Consider the following 19678-nt stretch of genomic DNA (forward strand, 5'->3'; position numbering starts at 1 on the left):
AAGGTTGTGTATAAAAATAATTTATTTTTAACTTTAATAATTATTTAAACGTTTCAATTGTGTGTGCGGATTTATTGATGAAAGACTATTTTTACAGCTGACCCCGACAGCCACACCTGCAAGAGAAAACAGAAAAAAAAAACGAGTCATAAGATGTTAAAATGTTAAACACAAACTAATTTTACAATGCTAATGCAGAGTAGACATCCAAAAAACTTCAGTAGTTATGGAGTATAAAAATATACAAAGTCTGAGATATATATATATATATATATATATATACTCGGGTTTTTTTTATATTCAAAAGTAATGGACTAATGAATTCAACGAGGTTGTTAGATAGTGCTCAATAAAAAGAGCTGATAATACTTGTTTATTGTTATATAAACATGCTCACATCCCGCTGCTACAAACAGCCACTTGTTTCAATCAAACAACAGATATCATCAGGCAGCGACTTGACTATTCAAAAGTTCAATGAACTTTTGAATAGTCAAGTCGCTGCCTGATGATATCTGTTGTTTGATTGAAACAAGTGGCTGTTTGTAGCAGCGGGATGTGAGCATGTTTATATAACAATAAACAAGTATATATATATATATATATATATATATAGCTGCATTGATGAGCTGTGAAACAGCGAAACAGTACTGTATGTGGATGACTATATATATATATATATATATATATATATATATATATATATATATATATTTGTTTGCCATAAGTGTTAGGTTGTTCCAAAAGTTCATAAACACTTCTATATAATGCTAAAATGTCTACGTATGCTACTTTTTTTGTGAACAAAAGCAGAGGACTGCTTGAAATATAAAAAATAAAATGTTAAATATAAAAAAACATCAATTTCATGGTCCAAAAAACCTTCATAACTTTGAAATTATACCAGGTTAAAGATATTGAGGAGTGACTTTTTTTTTTTTTTTACTCATGTTCACCCCTAACAAAGCATATCGCCACTTGGACGTAAGCGGCTACTATTTGGGGCCAGGTCTAGGAAAGATTAACAAGATATTTGTTTATGTTACATTTAAACTTCTGCATATCAGGAAGGGAATTCCAAAGTCTAGCTGTTCGAGTGATAACTACTGAATTTAACGAGGTTATTAAGAGTGCTCAATATAAGAAGAGCAAGATATATTTTTATTAATGTAAACAAATTTACAAAGGTTGCAACACTGGACATTCTAATGTTTCGGACAAATGGTCAATTAAAAAAAAGAGGATTGGTTTCTTCTGTAGAAAGCAACCACTTATTAAAGTTGTCTGACGAGTACTGCTGGTTTTAACTGACTATTTGTCCGAAACATTAACAATCTCGTTATTATTTTAATAAAAAAAAAATATATATATTTTTTTATGTGCGTGTGTGTGTGTGAACAAATACACTTACTTGTCCTGTTGTATATTCTTTTGTGCCGATCACGACTTTGGCCCCTAATATATGTAAGGAACGATTTGCAGGTTTATTCATTTGGCATTTTGGGCAATGCAAATACTGGACGCAACACGACAAATGAGGAAACCAGGCAGAATTCAATAAAACGCCTTCTTCAGTGGGAAAATGGGAAAATTAAAAAAAGAAAAAGAAAAGATTTTTAAACACAACAGTAACAAAACGATCGATTGTTTTTTTAGGTAAAAGTTTCAAAGAAGTCAAAAAAAAATAAAAACAAATAATTTATAGCAAACACACAAGAACTAAATTCTCTACAGAAATTTAATACACTTTTAACACATTTGTTTACTTTGCGTTTGCTTCTTTGCAAAACATATTTCAAAATATGTATGATATACCCTTGACGAAACAAAAATATTGTACTAAAAAAATAATCACCTAAATAGATTGATTGATTGTTTTTGTTTTCCGGCATATCAACCCTTTTTAGGTCATTTAATACCAAATCCAGTGATTTTGAAGAAAATTTTTTTAATAGAATATGGATATATTTTTTTCCAGTCGGTTTCTATTTAACCCATAGTTGGAACCCTAACAGGTACTACTACACCTGGTCAGTGGACCTGGGAGCAATGGCAATTTAAGGGGTGACTCCAAACTCCCCAAAGCCCGCAAGCTGGGGCCTCACCATCAGATATAGTTTAAGGTCATATCCAGGACCTCCTAAATTGATAAAATAGTTTTATTTTTAACTCTTTATGACCTGAATTTTGATGTAGATAATTAAAAAATATTTATTGTTAATTTTACTTCGTTTAAAGTGTAATGATACTATGATTGTCTTCAAACTGGAAAAATAATGAAGTTTAATAGTTAAACTACCACTGAGAATTTTTGCATTTCATAAACTTACCTTATTATCCATGGTGCTTGAAAAAAAGTGTTTATGACAACAAACGAAATCCCCCACTCTCTGAGACAGCTGACGTCATACTGAATGTAAGCAATGGACAGTTGCAATCTGGAGGTATCTGGCATCTACCCAGATACTGAACTAATACGTACAAGGCGTGTTTGAATCAATTCCCACTTTATTTACGCTGTTATATTCATTTATTAATGATTGCATAAATTAGTCCAACGGGGTCATAAAGGGTCAAAAAGGAAAAATCAAATTTTATGAGTAAGAAAGAAGTGTTAGTCTCGCTCACCATTTTGAAAAAAAAATCTCAAAAAAAAAAAAAAAAAAAACGAAGAGAGATAACTCAATAATAATTCCTATTTACTAAATTTTTGTTGTAATGCCTACGAATTCCCATTAATCATTTACAAATGATTTTCTTTATAAAAAATAAAACTACTTGATCAATTTGTGATTTTTGGAATATGATATTTTCGTTTTTTTCACAGGTATGTATATCATACAGATTTTGCAGTTCTTCATTATTGTAACGAAAATTGAAATATTAAATTTCAAATGAAACGAATGGTGTCTACTGAATTTTCATGTCACAATAATGAAAATATCCAAAAATAAAGAAAAACGCTAAGGCAGAAAATTAATCTTTAATATAAATCTCACCTGTCTGTTTAAATGTATGTACGTATGTTTGTATACATACATACATTCTGAACCCTTTTTCGGGATCAATGGCCAACTAGCACCATGTGTGTTTGTGTGTATGTATGTGTGTGTTGGGGCTCCCGTAAGCCGTGGTGAAGGCAACTTTTCTGGGAGAAGCAAATCTTTGATTTAAAAAATCATAAAGCGGGAGACTAGTACCCGCATAAAGCTGGTCTGCAGTTTAACTTGTTGCTGGCTATCTTGCTCTTGCTTGTTGCTGGATCTCAACATTTTAAACCGATAGAGAGAGATTTAGCTGTCGTACAAAGCTAAGACTCTGTAACATCATCTGTGTATAGATACTCCTCAGGCATTTGTCTATTAAAATGGTCCTGTGGCAATGGAAGTCATTTTTGGGATCATGGATTAAGTGTCTGAGGGAGTGGCACTTGTCTGACAAGACATTGCAATCATCATCATGTTTGCATGTATGTATGTTTGTATGTATGTCTGCCTAAAACTTTTTCCTTTTTTTTTTTTGTGCTTGCAATTTTCTTCTTTTTTTTTTTTTTCTTTTGGCTCAACCAACACCCTTACACACACCTTCACTTTCTTTTCTGCCTTCGCGTCAGGTTTGAGCCTGCCTTCCTACTACAACTTTTTTCTTTTGCTCAACACACACCTCCAAACACCCGGGCAACGTCGGGGGTACTCAGGCTAGTTATTAATAAAAAATAGTTTTCGCAGACAAAATTAACAAAAAATAAGTTTTGCTAAATTGGCCCAAAATTTTCAGTTTTCTGAAAATAATTACCTCCCTTTTGTTACAATTCCAACTCTCCAGTTATGCTTTTTGTAAAACTCAGTTTTTTGCTAATTGTCTTTGAAAACTATTTTCATTAATGATTAATTTTCAACCTTATCGTTTTTCATAATTTTTGGATATGTTCATAACTGCGACATGACAATTCAGTAGATACCATTGGTTTTACTTGAAATTTTTAAATTTTGCTACAATAACCAAAAAGAATTGATTTTTCTAGTTTTGTTTTTTATTTTTTTAAATATGTTGAATTCTGGACGAAAACCAATTATTTTTAAAACCGTTCATAATAAATTAATGTTTGTATGATTTTTTTTTTATATCAGAATGTGATTTTGATGACATATATCTGATTGACACACAAAAAATGGCTGACAAGTTTTTAGCGGTGAGGACTCAATTTTGCTTAACTTCAGGCTGAAAACAGTAAAACAAAAAAAAATTACCACTATGAGTGGCAATTATTTCTATTTTTTGTCTTCCTTTAAAAAAAAAAAAAAAAAAAAAAAAAAACTTAGAAAAATTGGAATTCTGCCAAAAAGTACACAGAAACTTTTTTTTTTAACCGAAAAACATAAGAGAAAGTAATAATCTTATTTACCATTTTTTTTTTTTTTTTTTTTTTTTAAAGGAAGACAAAAAATAGAAATAATTTTATTTACCATTTGATGATGAAGTAGGCACGAGATGTTCAAACCCTTTACAAAACGTCTTCATGGAGTCAAAAAAATACATTTCTTTCGGATGAAAATTCGAGCTAAATATATTTGTTAGGAATGGAGGAACTTCAGGTTTTCTTCCTACAGCTAAACAAGAAAAAAACAAGAATTATCATTTATATCGATGCAAAAAAAAAAAAAAAAAATGCAAAATGTAAAAAAAAAATGTATATTTGAACATCAAAGATAAAATCCATGTAGATAAAAACGATGTATATATATATATATATATAAAGTGTATATCACAGCGTCTTCCTGTACAAACTCCTCTGAACATTCCACACTGTAATAAACACCCTGCCATCTCTCTACTGATTACTATACATGCCGTATTATATAGACACTACTCTACAAAATAATATACACTCCACAATAAAAAGAATAATAACAATCAGTAACAGATGTTTTAACATATGTAAAATTCAGTAAAACATATTTTTAACATATGTAATTTTTTTTTTTTTTTTTTTTTTTTTTTTTTTAAATCACAGCGAAACTTAGTTTGTGTATTTTTTTGCGGAGTGTTATCCTTATCTTCATCGTTATTGTTGTATCGCCCGGTTTCGGCCAATTCATCCTCTGGCCTTCTTCAGGTGATTAACCGCCACAAGATAGGAATGCTGAGTCTTGTAACTGTATCCCCAATAACAACAATAAAGATGAGGATAACAATGGCAACTATGAAGATGAGGATAAAAATAACTATGAAGATGAGGATAAAAATAACTATGAAGATGAGGATAACAATAATCCACAAAAAAATACACACATTATGAAGACTCATCACGAAGGATTAAAAAAATTAAAAAATATAAAACTTACCTTGATTAATCGTAAGTAATTTTTCCTTGCAGATTTGACAAATTACTTCACTTTTCTGATTAAAAAGGAAACAAAAAATAAAATTAAACCAAAATAAATAAATTCGGTGCAGATGAAACATTTCAAAAGGAAATAAAAATATTTCATTGTCAATTTAAAATAATGACAATGAAATTACAAAAAAAAAAAAAATAGGTTAAAGTAGTTTGCTTGAAGCATTGTTGAATGTGTATATAAGAAAAGATTGTAGATTAAAAAATATATATGGTAATGCATATACACATCACCATTATATGAGATGACTTCAATAAGTTTCCAGATATTTTTTGTATGGGCAATTTTATTGATAGTACACACATGAAACTCTAGTCCCTTCGAAGTAATCTCCTTTGGTTGCAATGCACTTGTATCGTTCCAACAACTTCTAGAAGTTCTCTTGTGTGAGCACGTCAATGACCCTTGTCACAGACTTTTTCATCTCTATTGTCTCATAATGACAGTCTCTTAGGTTTTCCTTGAGCTTAGGGAATAACCAAAAGTCACAGGGAGCAAGGTCTCGACTATAGGGAGGATGAACGGTTTTAAAACCTATCTTGGTCAAATAGCCTGTGACAAGAATGGAGTTGTGGACTGCACCCTTGCGACAAACTTTGCAGTAATCTTCCGCATCTTCAGTTCCTCGCAAATAATTGTGTGTACAGTTCTCACACTATCATCATCTGTGAACTTATTGTCTCTATAGACACACGATGGTCCTTATACATGAAATTCTTTATTTAGCCAATCAACTCTGGTATTCTGACTCCCTTAAACCCCCACTTTTCATCATCCCTCACAGACTCCCTGCCGTCCTTGAATCTCTTATGCCACTCAAAAACTGATGCTCGACACATGCAAGATGATTCAAAAGCAATCTGAAGCATTTCATAGGTTTTTCTGCCATTTTTTCCAACAAACAGAATTTTATTGCATATCGTTCTTCTAAAGTATCCTCACGTCCAGATTGCATTTACGAAATTCATCAGCTGTGACAATCAGGCTTTAGTAGTGTGTATTCCAATTCCTGCTGTAGCTGTTCATTTGAACGTGAATTCATAAAAATTGGTCAGTCATCACATCAGACATATAGCAATAACATACTGAATTTTCAAAAGTCTACGACAATTTTAAATGCCTGTACAGAAAAGTCTGGAAACTTATTGAAGACACCTCATATCTTAGAAGTCGTCAGTTTGAGTCTATCCGTCACACCTTTGTCATTGTTCTGCCTTCTATAAACTTTAATTTCTTGTTGTATACCAAAAAAAAATATTCACTTTTCTATTATAATTAAACTTAGTTTTAAAAGACTGATAATTAGAATTTACCTCTTCATTAGGCTCCTCAAATACGACTCCTCTAACTTTTTTCCGACACGTATCAAAATTGCCTGTATATTGCCTCTTCTTTTTATTAACAGAACGTTTTGTCTTTAAAGAATCCGAATCTTTATTCCCCTCCTCCTCTTCCTCTTTCGAATCTGCTTGAGAGACTTCATTAAGAACCACATCTTCACAGCCAGACCTTTTTGGAGCCATTCTCACATTGGAAGTAGATGCTTGATTGGTGAGGTTCGGACTCAGGCTCGGGCTGGGTTTAAACTTAAACAGTGGACGTCTTAAGAGCAACTTTTGTGCGTCTGGATCAGAAACGTTTTTCCAATTAGCGCGCGTTTCTTTTTGGCATTCTTCTTCGACTTTGTTCTTCGTACCAGCAACTTTTTTTCCGTGCGCTTTACTGATTTCCTCACTTTCAACGAACGATAAAAGATCTTCATCTTTCATATCGACATCCGGTGTAGACTTCGATTTACCGGCCGTAAAAGCCGACAGATTCTCAGTTTCACTTTTAACAAACGACATTAAGTCATCACCATCACCATCATCATCATCATCATCTAACGTATCCAGGCTCGTATTAACAGCATCTTGTACTCTCTCATTAACGATACACGACAGAAGATCCTTATCATCATCTGAGGAATTAAACGATGCGTCTTTGCATACAGGGGGAACTTTAGCAATGACAGTTTTGTTTAGCTCATCCAGATAACTGTCATTTATTGATAAGATGTCGCTGTCTGAATTGCTGAACAAACCCGGACTGCCTTCACTCGTGATTGGATCAAGAGGGTCAATATCGGATTTATCATCCGATTCAATATCAGCAGAATTCTTGCGCTCAGACTCAGGGTGAGAATTTAAAATCTTTGTGGTTGAAAGGAACTCAGATTTTAATGTCTCATCAACAAGTTGCGTATTGGAAAGTTCGAGTTCAACTTCCATCTCGTCAAGAGGTTTCTTCATCCATTCGGAATTGTGATGCTCTTTTTCGAATGTATTGAGATGTACGTTATCTTTTTCAAATTCTAATCTTTCTTTGATACCCGTCTTCTGCAGCACATCATCGTTTGTGATGTTGCTAAAATTTGGGGGAAAAACAGCCGAGCAATCATCAGTATGGTTATTTTCCATTTGGTCATGCTTGGAAGTTTTGCTAATCACGGAAATACCATTCAAAGTAATTGGAACTAACTCTGTAGATTTGCCAGATTCGGAAATGCTTGTGTATTTATTTTTTTGGAGTGGAGTGCTCGTAATGAGAGGTTCCATCTGAGAGACGATATTAATGATTGGTTCGTTATGCGAGGTGCTTGGCACTGGAGCGTTTGAACAAAGATTCCTCAGGGTGTTGACATTAAGGTCCGTCATATTCATAATGGATTGTTCTGGATTTGTCTTGGATATTGTTGGTTCCGAAACAGATTCTTGTAAACCATCCTCCAGACAACTGTCACTGTAAAAGAAAAACAAAGAAATGCCAAGTTAAATTTATTGGCAAACAAGAAAAGAAGTTGTTTGATTTTGTTGTTTTATGGGATATCAATCCGTTTCAGAATTATTTAATGTTTAATCGTGTTATTTTGGTAAAATTTTAGTCCTAATTCAGAAAGAATTACAATTATTTAAAAAAAAAAACAGAAAAATCTTTATGTATGTATTTGTCACAGAACGAAGATCTCATCTTTAAAAAAATCATGTAAATTGACATTTCTGAATTTTTGAGATGAGGATTGGTTATTCGTATTATTTGGATTCATCGGACTATCATTCTCATCTTGCGTGTTATTTTCACTGTTTCGGCCGATGTAACCTCCGACCTTCTTCAAGTGTATCTTGTCGAACTCGGAAATGTTTCTGTCAAACTTGAGAATTTGGATGGAATTTCGAACAGAACCTTCTGTTTACTTCATGGGGGTAGTATGCTCTTGTTCCATCAGCCATGACTGGATAAAAATTCTAAGTAATTCGCAATTGCATTTTTCGGTCACCCACACTGAGGATTGAACCTTCAACCTTCAGGAGAATATCACTTTTACAAGCCACATCATGACTTGAACGCAAGGGGACATTATTTTGAACCATGGTTGTGGAAGATGAACAAGATGTTGGTTTACGTTACGTTTAAACTTCTTCATATTAGTACAGTTAGGGAAACAGGTAACAGGAAGGGAATTACAAAGTCTAGCTGTTCAAAGGAAGAAGCTGTTAGAGTAGAAGGCTTTCTGGCATTTAGAAACCTCAACAGTGAAGGGGTATGATTTTGTTGCTAAATAGGATTGCCAAGGGTATATACGTCGGGGACGGGGGAGGGGCGTATATGAGTTTTGGAATATGACATCTTCGTTCCGTGAGGAGTACGTACAACATGAAGATTATTCTGCACTGTTTTTGTTTTTTTAAATTAAAAATAATTTTAAAAAAGCAGCATGAATTTTTCTTTTTTTAAATTTACCCATTTAACTTGGTTCTTGCAAAATGTTCCAGACTTTGCATTGCAGCGTAATAACTGTGTTGTGGTTTCAACATGTTACGCACCCATTTCGACAATCCTGGAACGAGCAAAAAAATATTGGTTTTGGAATAACATTAAATTTACAAATAAATTAATCATCAAATTAATTGATAGTTCAACTTTTCAGACTTTTTATTTTGTGTGTGTGTGGGGGGGGGGATCAGAGGCTTGGTTTTCCTAAACAACTGGTTATTTGTTTGTTTCTCCATGAAAATAAAATGTGACACGAGTTTGTTTTTAATGTGAGAGAAAAACAGCTCCCCCGAAAGGGGGCACCCTGGCAGAGTGCAAAAATAAAATCGTCTCAGTATAGAAAGGATTCCTTCTTCATTAACTAAGAACAATTTAGCTTGGGAGCAGCGTCAGAGCAGACACCGTCACCAGGCCTGTTCTGTCAGTCTTTTTCAACTGCCCCCAACTGTAGTCAGTTTCAACTGAAAAAGTCCAAATTAATCCCTTATAAACTGGTTGAACTAATTCGTTCAGTCGTAAATAAATGAATATAACGGCATAAATAAAGTGAGAACTGATTCAAACACGCCTTGTACGTATTAGTCCAGTATGTGGGTAGATGCCAGATACCTCCAGATTGTGACTGTCCATTGCTTACATTCAGTATGTCAACATCTGTCTCAGAGAGTGAAAGATTTCATTTGTTATCATAAACACATTTTTTTCAAGCCCTATGGATAATAATCAAGGTAAGTTTATGAAATGCAAAAATCCTTAGTTGTAATTTAATTATTGAATTTCATAATTTTTCCAGTTTGAAGACAATCATAGTATCATTACCCTTTAGACTAACTAAAATTAAAATATTTTTTAATTATCTACATCATAATTCAGGTATGAAAGGGTTAAGAAAATATGTTGAGTGTCTATGTGGAAGGAAGGAGACAGGAAGTCATTCTTTGATGAAAGAAAAGTTATACTTCATGAATCGTTCAAAGTCTTAGTTTCCCTGGCAAAATTAACATTTTCAGTTTTTATAGAAAAACTGTCATACGAGGGGGGGAAAGAAAGTAAGCCTAATAACTATATCGTGGTTTCAGCATATTGCGGACCAATTTGGACCGGTCCTGGGAGGAGGAAAAAAAAAAGATGGGGTTTATTTAGATTGGCACTTATGGTGATAAACAAAAATGAAAAAAATCTTTTGGCACTTCTGCAGTATACAGACGACAGCCAATTTTTTTTTGCGCATTTCACAGGGACAGGGGACATTAACTTATACTGTTTAGGAAATTCTTTGGAAACTTTATCTTAAAATGAATGTAAATTTCCTAAATATACGTGATATTGCATTGTTAACGTCGAATCCCAGGAAACAATTGATTTTTTGAATTGGTAATAGATTGTCGTCAGCCACAGAGCAGTGTCAATGTGGACAAAACATGGCATTGCAATCCAGCAATAGTAGTAGTGATGGATTCTGTTGGAGATGCTGGACTTGTTGGAAGAAAGTTTCAGTTTGGAAAGATAGTTTTTTTTTTTGGGGGGGGGGTCTAAACTTTCCCTAATAGTGCTGATCATATTAATTTATATGTGGGCATATGAGATGTCCACGTACAAGGATGTTCGATTTATGTCCAACCACACCATTACCGAATGTATTTAAGAGAACTCTGTTTTTAACATTTTTCCCATTAAATACAGGTTTGTTACATATTGAGCTTTCTATTATTTTGATGTTATTTTAATATATTTTAATATATTTATTTAATATATTTTAATATATTTATTTAATATATTTTAATATATTTATTTAATATATTTTAATATATTTATTTAATATATTTTAATATATTTATTTAATATATTTTAATATATTTATTTAATATATTTTAATATAATATTTGATATTTTTAACATAATGTTTGTCTCTGACAAAAATTATCTTAAAAATATAACTAACATCTGCCAACATTGTTACATGATAAGGACTGTCCCCTTTTCATGTAAGTATAAAAATAGGGAATTAGTTAAATGAAAATGAAATAGAATAGACGAAATTCCAACCTCATAATTTAGGTTTAAAAATAGATTACGAGAGAGAATTAGAAAATGGAATGTAAAAACAAACCATTGTTTAGCTTAGAGATAAAATAGTTTTAAGAAAAGGAATGTGCATTAGTCAATTCTGTTATGAAATTGAATTGAGGAATACAACTATAGGATAATTTAATAAACATGTTTTTAACATATTGGAAATATAGGTTACTGGAAATATAGGTTAAAATTCCTTTTGTAAACAAAGGAAAAAGTTTTGGACACGCATTTTCAGAACACATGAAAGAAGACATGTTTTAACATGGGTATGACGTCATGGAAAATGGGAAGTTCTCGATATAGTTAGAAACTTGAGAGTTAAGCAGAGAGAGTCGACAGACGACAGTCTGGAGTCCAGAGATGGACAGTCGAACGTCTGGAAGCGAGATGATCACCTTTGAAACATAGAATGTAAAACTTTGAATTCCTGACTAAGAAAACCACCAACCGGTCGAAGAAGAAATAAACGTATCATCATGTATTTTTATAAACGTCGTCTTTGTGTTGTAATTCTACCAAAAGGTAAAGTGAAATTGTCATTATATGTCTTATATATCCTGTGTTTTAAAATGTCTTCACATACACAATGTCTCTACATCTCATATCTACAATGTGAACACTAAGACTGTCTCAACACTGTCTCCTCACTCAAAGAGCTTCTACACTTCTAAGTATGAACATTTTATATATAATAATCTCTTCATAACACGAACACAGAACGCAACATCTCTCTTAATAAGACTCTCTAAGACTCACTTTTAATAAGACTTCCTAACAACGAACAATAACGAATATAACAAGAATAATAATAATAACAAGAATAATAATAATAATGAACCCATCTATAACAACATGACATTTATAGAGACTTAATTTCCCTTCAGAGTACATACTTTTCAAAGTTTTTCAAAACAAAATTTGATACATAAATGATATAATAAATTAAAAAACTTAATACTTGATAACAGAAAAATCATTTTCATTTATTTCTTCATTTCATGAAATAGTTTTAAAAGGTCACAGTTATTTAGATGAAGTTCTCTAATGTGCAACAAAACCGGTTAACTATTCACAGTTTTTGTCTGTTTCATGTTTAGTGCCAACCATGTAGATTTCAAGGCACTTTCACCGATTTTGCTTGAAACAAATGCCTTTTTACATACAAAACAACATGTCTGTCGGCAATCATATATACTTTCCCTGACCTATTTATATTTGGCCAACCAAGCGCAATTAAATGCCATTTTCCTCATTGTAGATTGGTCTATGCTGTGTTTGTTTTATTTTTAAATTTTGAATTTCCTGTATTGTGATTACAAGAGTTACATCCCTTTATGACAAAACTACCCGATGTTATGATATGGAAAACATCCCGTAGTTTCATGCTAAAGGGACATAACTCTTGTATCCACAATAACATGATGCAATTTCAGAACAATGTATTTTGATTTTATTTTCAGTATTTAAAAAGATATTTAATGGTATTTTTATTAATACTTAAAAAATAATTTAATAGTATTTATTTCAATTTAATTTTAATATTTCGACAAATTTTTACCGGGCATAAAGAATACGATTTTCAAGATATTTTCCATATTTTCAAGGATTTTTCAAATTAATAACAGAAATAAGTCAAAATTCAAAACAAAAGTCAAAATTCAAGGACTTTTCACGTTTGTACGAATTCTGCTCTGAATTCTTGCCTATGAAATCAATGGTGAGTTTGTGACTGAATTTGAATCTCCTGACCAGCAGTAATTATCACTTCCTACATTGAAGATTGCAGAAGCATAACACACAAGTGTCTGTAGATATATGACGAGATCCTTGACGACACCAGATGATCTTGCTTTTCAAATAGAGGAGGAGAGGATGAGGTATGGTTGGGGGGGGGGGCCATGCTGACACTTGGTCAAGGAAAAACAGATGTTTATGAGAGAAGAAATAGTAAATATTTCAATGAGAAAAAAAATATAAATAAATATGATAATAGATAATAATTGTTCTTAAGCGGTTTTAAATTCCATTTTGTACTTATGTAGTGATAGGAAGAGGCAGGGATGTCCAGAGGGGGTGGAATATTTCGATGGAAAAGAAATAAATAAATAAATATGATAATGAAATTCTCGAGTTGGCAGAAAAAAAAAACAATACAGGGTCGTTTTCTGGTTTGTGTTAGAACAACAATTCAAATTATTAAAGAAACAATGTTCTGTTGAAAGGTACGTGGGGGGATATGGTCTCACTGGCTGACGTTAGGGTCAGGAAAAAAAAGGAAAAAGGGTCGCCAGCCAAAAATGTTTGACTCAGATGACGAATCACTCATCGAAATAAACAGTTATCGCTTATCACATCAGGGCCGGAGTGGGGTTTTTAAGAGAAAGACAAACGAGAATTTGTTCCTATATCACGACTGTTAAAAATCTATTAACAACGAAGAGGTTGTTTTTAAAACCCTGTGGAGCGATAGGGAAGACAGCTGGGGTGACTAATAACTCCTAATTACATGATAAGTTAACACCTCAGGTCAATGAGGGTTAAAAATTGGGATAGATAAAGCCGAAAGGAGGAGTAGAAATTAGGGAAAAAGAGAGAGGGAGGAAATTCAAAAGAAGAAAAAGGGAGTACAAATTAATAGGATAAAAGAAGAGAGGGAGAGGAAAGGAAGAAAAAGAAAGAATAACTCCAAAAAGGGGGAAGGAAGAATTACTGATTTGATAAAAACAAGACACTTGGTTAATTGGGGTCTTCTTTTCGCTTGAGCAGTTGATCCCTTCCCGTGGACTGACAGTAGATGAAGAACGAAGAACTTGGTAAAGGGAAGAAAACTGCCAGCCCCCTAGGTTGCATGACTAGGCCCGTGTGTAACTATTATTTGTAAAGTCGAAGACAGTAATCAATTCTATGTTAAGAAAAACCAATTAAGTTTTGACTTTCTTTTCTTTGATTGGAACGCCGCTGTAAATGCAAAATATTTCTCCGATAGCCAAGGTGACGGTTGGAAGCTGATTTGGAAGCGGAACTGGAGAGCGACCGACGACGACGGCGAAGACGAATTCGACCACTAGACGAACCCACGGGTGATGCCACAGTTATCGGCTACAGGTGCATCTCAATCACGAGCCTATGCACCTGAGCTGCCCTGCAGGGGTTACAGATATGAAAATAATTGTTAATATTTATTTGAAAAATATGTTATATAAATAATCTATAATATAACTCTCACATGCCTACCTAAAACTTTCAACAGAGGCAACAGATTTTCACAAGATTGGTATCGTTTTGAAGCTCGACCCTTCGGACAACAAATATCAACAAATTGGCTAAAAAACATTAAAACATAAATTCCTTCACCCTCAACTGGATACTTTCCTACAACGGGTTGCTTATTTTTGCTGATATTTTCGACAGTCATCTCCTCTTTTTGATTGACTAGCCTTAATTTAAACCTTCGCCACTTCCGGTTTAGCAATGAACGCAACGGCAAAGTTTTTTTTTTTTTTTTCATGTTCTTTTCCTCCTTCGCAGTATAGGTTCGAGCCTGCCTGCCTATTACCACTTTTTTTTTTTTTTTTTTTTTTTTTTTTTGCTCAACACATACCTCCAAACACCCGGGCAACGCCAAGCACCCAGGCTAGTCCATAATAAATAATAAATAGATCGTTATACAAATAGATAAGAAAAATAAAATCCTTAAAAAAATAAAGCAAGTAAAAATGAATGTTTTATGGTGTTAATATACTTATTTTAAAAATAAAAAAAAATAAATAAATTTATCAATTTCTTACCTTTAAGATATTTTTCTCCTTTTAGAAATCGATCATCTACCAAGATTATGGCACCCCAATCATCTCTGTAAACGAGAGAAAATGAAATGTACTTGATGGGTGGATCAGCTCAAAAATAAAAAAATAAACAACTTGCGTTAACAAAAAATGATAAAAAGTCTGCAAAGAATTTAATGGATTGAAACGAATAAACACAAAAGTTTATTTTTCCTTATTTCAACTCGACACAATAGATGCATCATCTATAAATATAAAAGCGAAAATGTATGTGTGTTCGCTTTTTCTGTGTGTCTACAAAAGGATTTTTTCAGAGAAGCGGTCGGTTGCCTAACAACTTTTTAAAACTTTTTATATCACATGTAAATCGTAATATCTCAGAGTTAACAACAGAGCTCGCCTGTCTATTTAATTTGCTCAACTTCGGAAAGATAAATATTCAACAGTTTTCGCTTGCCGCATGTGGGTTAGGCCTTTTCCTATAATAAAAGCGACACTAATTCTTGCGTTATTTTTCCGGTCTCGATCGCCGGAAATGTCCGAAAGCAATCAGCTTTGATCAATGTGGAAATATTATTTCCTTATATCAGAAGACAATTGCTATTCAATTTCGACAAGTAGAGCTGTTTCCCCCTACCCCCAACGTCTTGGGAAAAAAAAAAAAAAGCATTCCCGCATTAAATGAAATGCTACCCCGCAGTCAAAGTTGACCTCATTAAGTCATTAAAACGTGCACCTGCCAAATCCAAGTAATCAAATAAATTCAAACGTGTTTCTGTTAGTATCTCGCGGTGACCCAATGGTTAACGTCGCACTCTTTTTTTTTCACACTTGAATTTACAACTTTGCCTAAAGGGTTCCGGTTCGATCCTCATACTTACCTACCAAAACATTTTTTTTTTTATTTTAAAGCCCCCCCCCCCCCCCCCGAGTTTTGATTTACCCAAAACCACACACACCTCCAAACACCCGGGCAACGCCGGATACCCCTCGCTAGTTTATATATATAAAAGCGAAAATGTATGTATGTATGTATGTATGTTCACTTTTTGTGTATGTCCAAGAAAGGCTTTTTTTCAGAGAAGCAGTCGGTCGGCTCACAACTTCTTAAAACTTTTTATATCACATATAAATCATAATATCTACGAGTTAACAACATATAAATCATAATATCTCTGAGTTAGCAACGGAGCTCGCCTGTCTATTTAATTTGCTCGACTTCGGAAAGATAAATATTCAACAGTTTTCGCCGCACGTAGACTAGGCTTTTTCATATAATAAAAGCGACCCTAATTTTGGCGATATTTTTCCGGTGACGATCGCCGGAAATGTTCAAAAGCAATCAGATTTGATCAATGTGGAAATATTTTCCTTATATCAGACAATTGCTAATCAATTTGGACATGGGGAGCTGTTCCCCCCCCCCCAACATCTTGGGGGAAAAAAAAAAAAAAAAAGCATTCCCGCACTAAATGAAATGCTATCCCGCAGTCAAAGTTGACCTCATTAAGTCATTAAAACGTGTACCTGCAAATTCTAAGTAATTAAATAAATTCAAACATGTTTCCGCTAGTATGTCGTGGTGGCCCAATGGTTAACGTTGCACAATTTTTTCACACTTTAATTTCCAACTTTGCCTTCGGGTTCGATCCTCATACTCACCTACCAAAATTTGAATTTACCTCCAAACACCCGGGCAACGCCGAGTACCCCCGCTAGTCTATAAATATAAAAGGGAAAATGTGTGTGTGTGTGTGTGTGTGTGCACTTTTTGTGTATGTCTGCAAAAGGCTTTTTTCGTCGGCCTCCTCGGTCAGCTCGCTTCTTCTTAAAACTTTTTATATCACGTCTAAATCGTAATACCTACAACTTAAGAACGGGGGTCGCATGTGTATTTAATTTGTCCGACTTTTACCAGCTATTTTCGATCGCCTAGTCTTCAAAAAGCAAATGATGGAGTGGGGGACACAGTAAATGGCTTGCAGCGTAAAACTAGGTCAAACATCATGCCACTTAACTTCCTCGCACCTATTATATTTCACTTTATAAACCTTAACTTAACACACTTATCAATTCCTCTCCTCTCGTGGTCGAGATGGCTAGGTGTCAGGTTTTTTTCCATTTCGTTTCCACCTTCGCGTCAAGGCTTCGGGAGTTCAATCCTACCTTCCTACTGAAACTTTTTATCTTCTTTTACACCTCTGAACACCCGGCCAACGGTTTTTTTTTACCCCCTCCCCCCACACACATCTCCAAACACCGGGCAATGCCAGGTACCCCCCTCCCCGCTAGTCTACATATATAAAAAGCAAAATGTGTGTGCACATTTTTTGTATGTCCGGCGAAGGCTTTTTGAGGGGGTCCTCAGGGTGTTACTATTTCTTTGAACTTTTTATATACCGTGAAGATTGTAATATGTACGATTTGCGAACGCGCATCTTGTCTCGATTTATTTACATCGACTTTTACAAAATTCTTGCTATTTCGGCTCCCCTCAGGTGTGTTTGGCTTTTTCATATAAAAGCAAAACTAATCTGACGTGAAGGTATGGTTCTAGGCTTTCGTGCCGGAAATGTCCAGAAAGCAATTAGCTTTTGATCAATGCAGGAGAAACTCCTTATATCAGACAATTGCTACTCAGTTGGACACTCCCTTTTTAGAGAGATGGTTCCCTGCCCCAAAACATCTTGGGGAAACAAACAGGCAAAATTGGGGGGGGGGATTGGGGGGAATGCCTCGCAGCAAAAGTTAACTGCGGTATATGTTTGACCTCATTAAATTCGCGCACCTGTCAATTAAGTTTCAATTGTTAAATTAAAACACTTTTCTGTTACTCTGCCATTGTGGGCGAGCAGGTAACACATCAGGATTTTTTTTCCACCTTCGCTTCAAGGTTCTGGGTTCGATCCTACCAAAACTTTTGTTTTCTTTTATCACACGGGCGAGGCTGGGCAGTTCGCTGTTTTTTTTTGTTTTTGTTTTTCCGATTTTTTTAAAGAAGTTTAACATTTTTTTTTGGTTTTGATCTATCCCTCCTCCAAACACACACACCTCTAAACACCCAGGCAACCCTGCTAGTCTATATTATATTTATCTTTGTCTGTCTGTCTGTCACACTTTTTCTTGGTCCTGGATATGACCTAAAACTATATCCGATGGTGAGGCCCCACCTTGTGGGCCTTGGGAAGTGTGGAGACACCCTTTAATTGCCATTGCTCCTAGGTCCACTCTGACCCGGAGTGGTAGTACCTGTTAGAGTCCCAACTATGGGTTAAATAGAATCTGACTTTAAAAAAAAAATATACTCCATTAAAAATCGTTCCTCAAAATAACTAGATTCGGCATTAAATAACCTGAAAAAGGTTGATATGCCGTAAAACAAAAACAACCAACCACACTTTTTCTTGAAAACTACTAGCTGAAAGTTTGTATAGACCTTTGTTATGATAAGGTGCAACGAACTAAGTATTATGGTATCCGTTTGATGCATAGTTAGGGATTAATAGGGATTAGTCAGCACAATACCACATTTACTTTAGACGTTTGGCATAAATCATTCGTTCTAAGTCAACAGGCTATAACTTTTGCCTGTTTTTAACAGGTTCAAAAGTCTGTTCTTTTTATATACTGCTTATGTACATGCGACACCAGTTGCAAGTTTAACTAATTTTCATATCGGTTTTGATTAAAAAACATTTTTATTTACTGCATCTCAAAGTAGAAAGAGAAAGCAATTGCCACTACTACAGCTGCTTCTACTGGCTGTACACCAAATCCAAAAAGATAAATTCCAGAGAAAGAGGGATAAATAAAGACCTGGACAGAGATAGGTTAGTGTGGTTAAATAATAAATTCTTAACTATTCTGTACTTTTAAAAATAGATTGCTAACCATCCTGTACTTTCATCTAACAATTTTTGTAGTTAAAGTCATCACTAGAGCTATTGACAAGAGAATATTCTTTTCATTATTTTGACTCTCGAGTATATATCAGTTAATATCTTACATGTTTTTAGATAGAGTGATGAGGTTCTCGATTGATTAACTGTGTCGGATATATACTTGAGAGTCAAAACAATGAAAAAAATATTCTCTTTTCATAGACCTAGTCATCACACTGCTGTCTAAGATTACGACTCCAAATTCACTCTGTTTTTGAAATCCAATTTGCATATGAGATAATGAGAAATCTCGTTACTTCTACGAGACACATCAGCATATAATTAGACACAGCAACCATTGTTTTTTGTTTTTTTAAATTATTCATGATCAAACCTCACATGCAGCACAAAATCGACGATTTACACCTGTTACCTATTATTTGCTTACAACAGTTAGTTTGAAGATCAATTTCAAAAAGCTGTCCAACACATGCCAGCCTGTAGAACGGATGTTAAAACAATGATAATGATCAAATTTGACTCACTTATGCCGAATACATCTGCCAAGTGCTTGATTCAAAGCTCGATATGCTTGGATTTCAAACCATTCGTTGCCCGAGAGCAAATTCCGAGAGCTTTTATGCAAGTCGTTATATTCTTTCTTCAAGCTAATCTGAAAATAGCACAAAGATTTCAGTAAAAGTATTCAAAAAATTTTCATCAT

The 19678-nt window shown here is 34.0% G+C and overlaps 1 protein-coding gene across 1 annotated transcript in view; it reads right to left on the bottom strand.

Annotated features, from left to right (window-relative positions):
• LOC145255589 (Fanconi anemia group J protein homolog) overlaps nucleotides 1-19678 on the bottom strand; it is a 100407-nt gene continuing 80729 nt past the window's right edge. The window contains exons 23-30 of the mRNA XM_080114067.1: nucleotides 19500-19627; nucleotides 15077-15141; nucleotides 9180-9276; nucleotides 6713-8180; nucleotides 5346-5400; nucleotides 4467-4610; nucleotides 1412-1569; nucleotides 1-116 (exon numbers count right to left, since the gene is read on the bottom strand). Coding sequence (XP_079970193.1) covers nucleotides 72-116; nucleotides 1412-1569; nucleotides 4467-4610; nucleotides 5346-5400; nucleotides 6713-8180; nucleotides 9180-9276; nucleotides 15077-15141; nucleotides 19500-19627 — 2160 coding nt within the window. The 3' untranslated portion in view covers nucleotides 1-71. The remainder of the gene's footprint in view (nucleotides 117-1411; nucleotides 1570-4466; nucleotides 4611-5345; nucleotides 5401-6712; nucleotides 8181-9179; nucleotides 9277-15076; nucleotides 15142-19499; nucleotides 19628-19678) is intronic.

This window comes from Euprymna scolopes, chromosome 31, assembly GCF_053919585.1.
Source record: "Euprymna scolopes isolate OS-2025 chromosome 31, ASM5391958v1, whole genome shotgun sequence".
Classification (NCBI taxonomy): Eukaryota; Metazoa; Mollusca; class Cephalopoda; order Sepiida; family Sepiolidae; genus Euprymna; species Euprymna scolopes.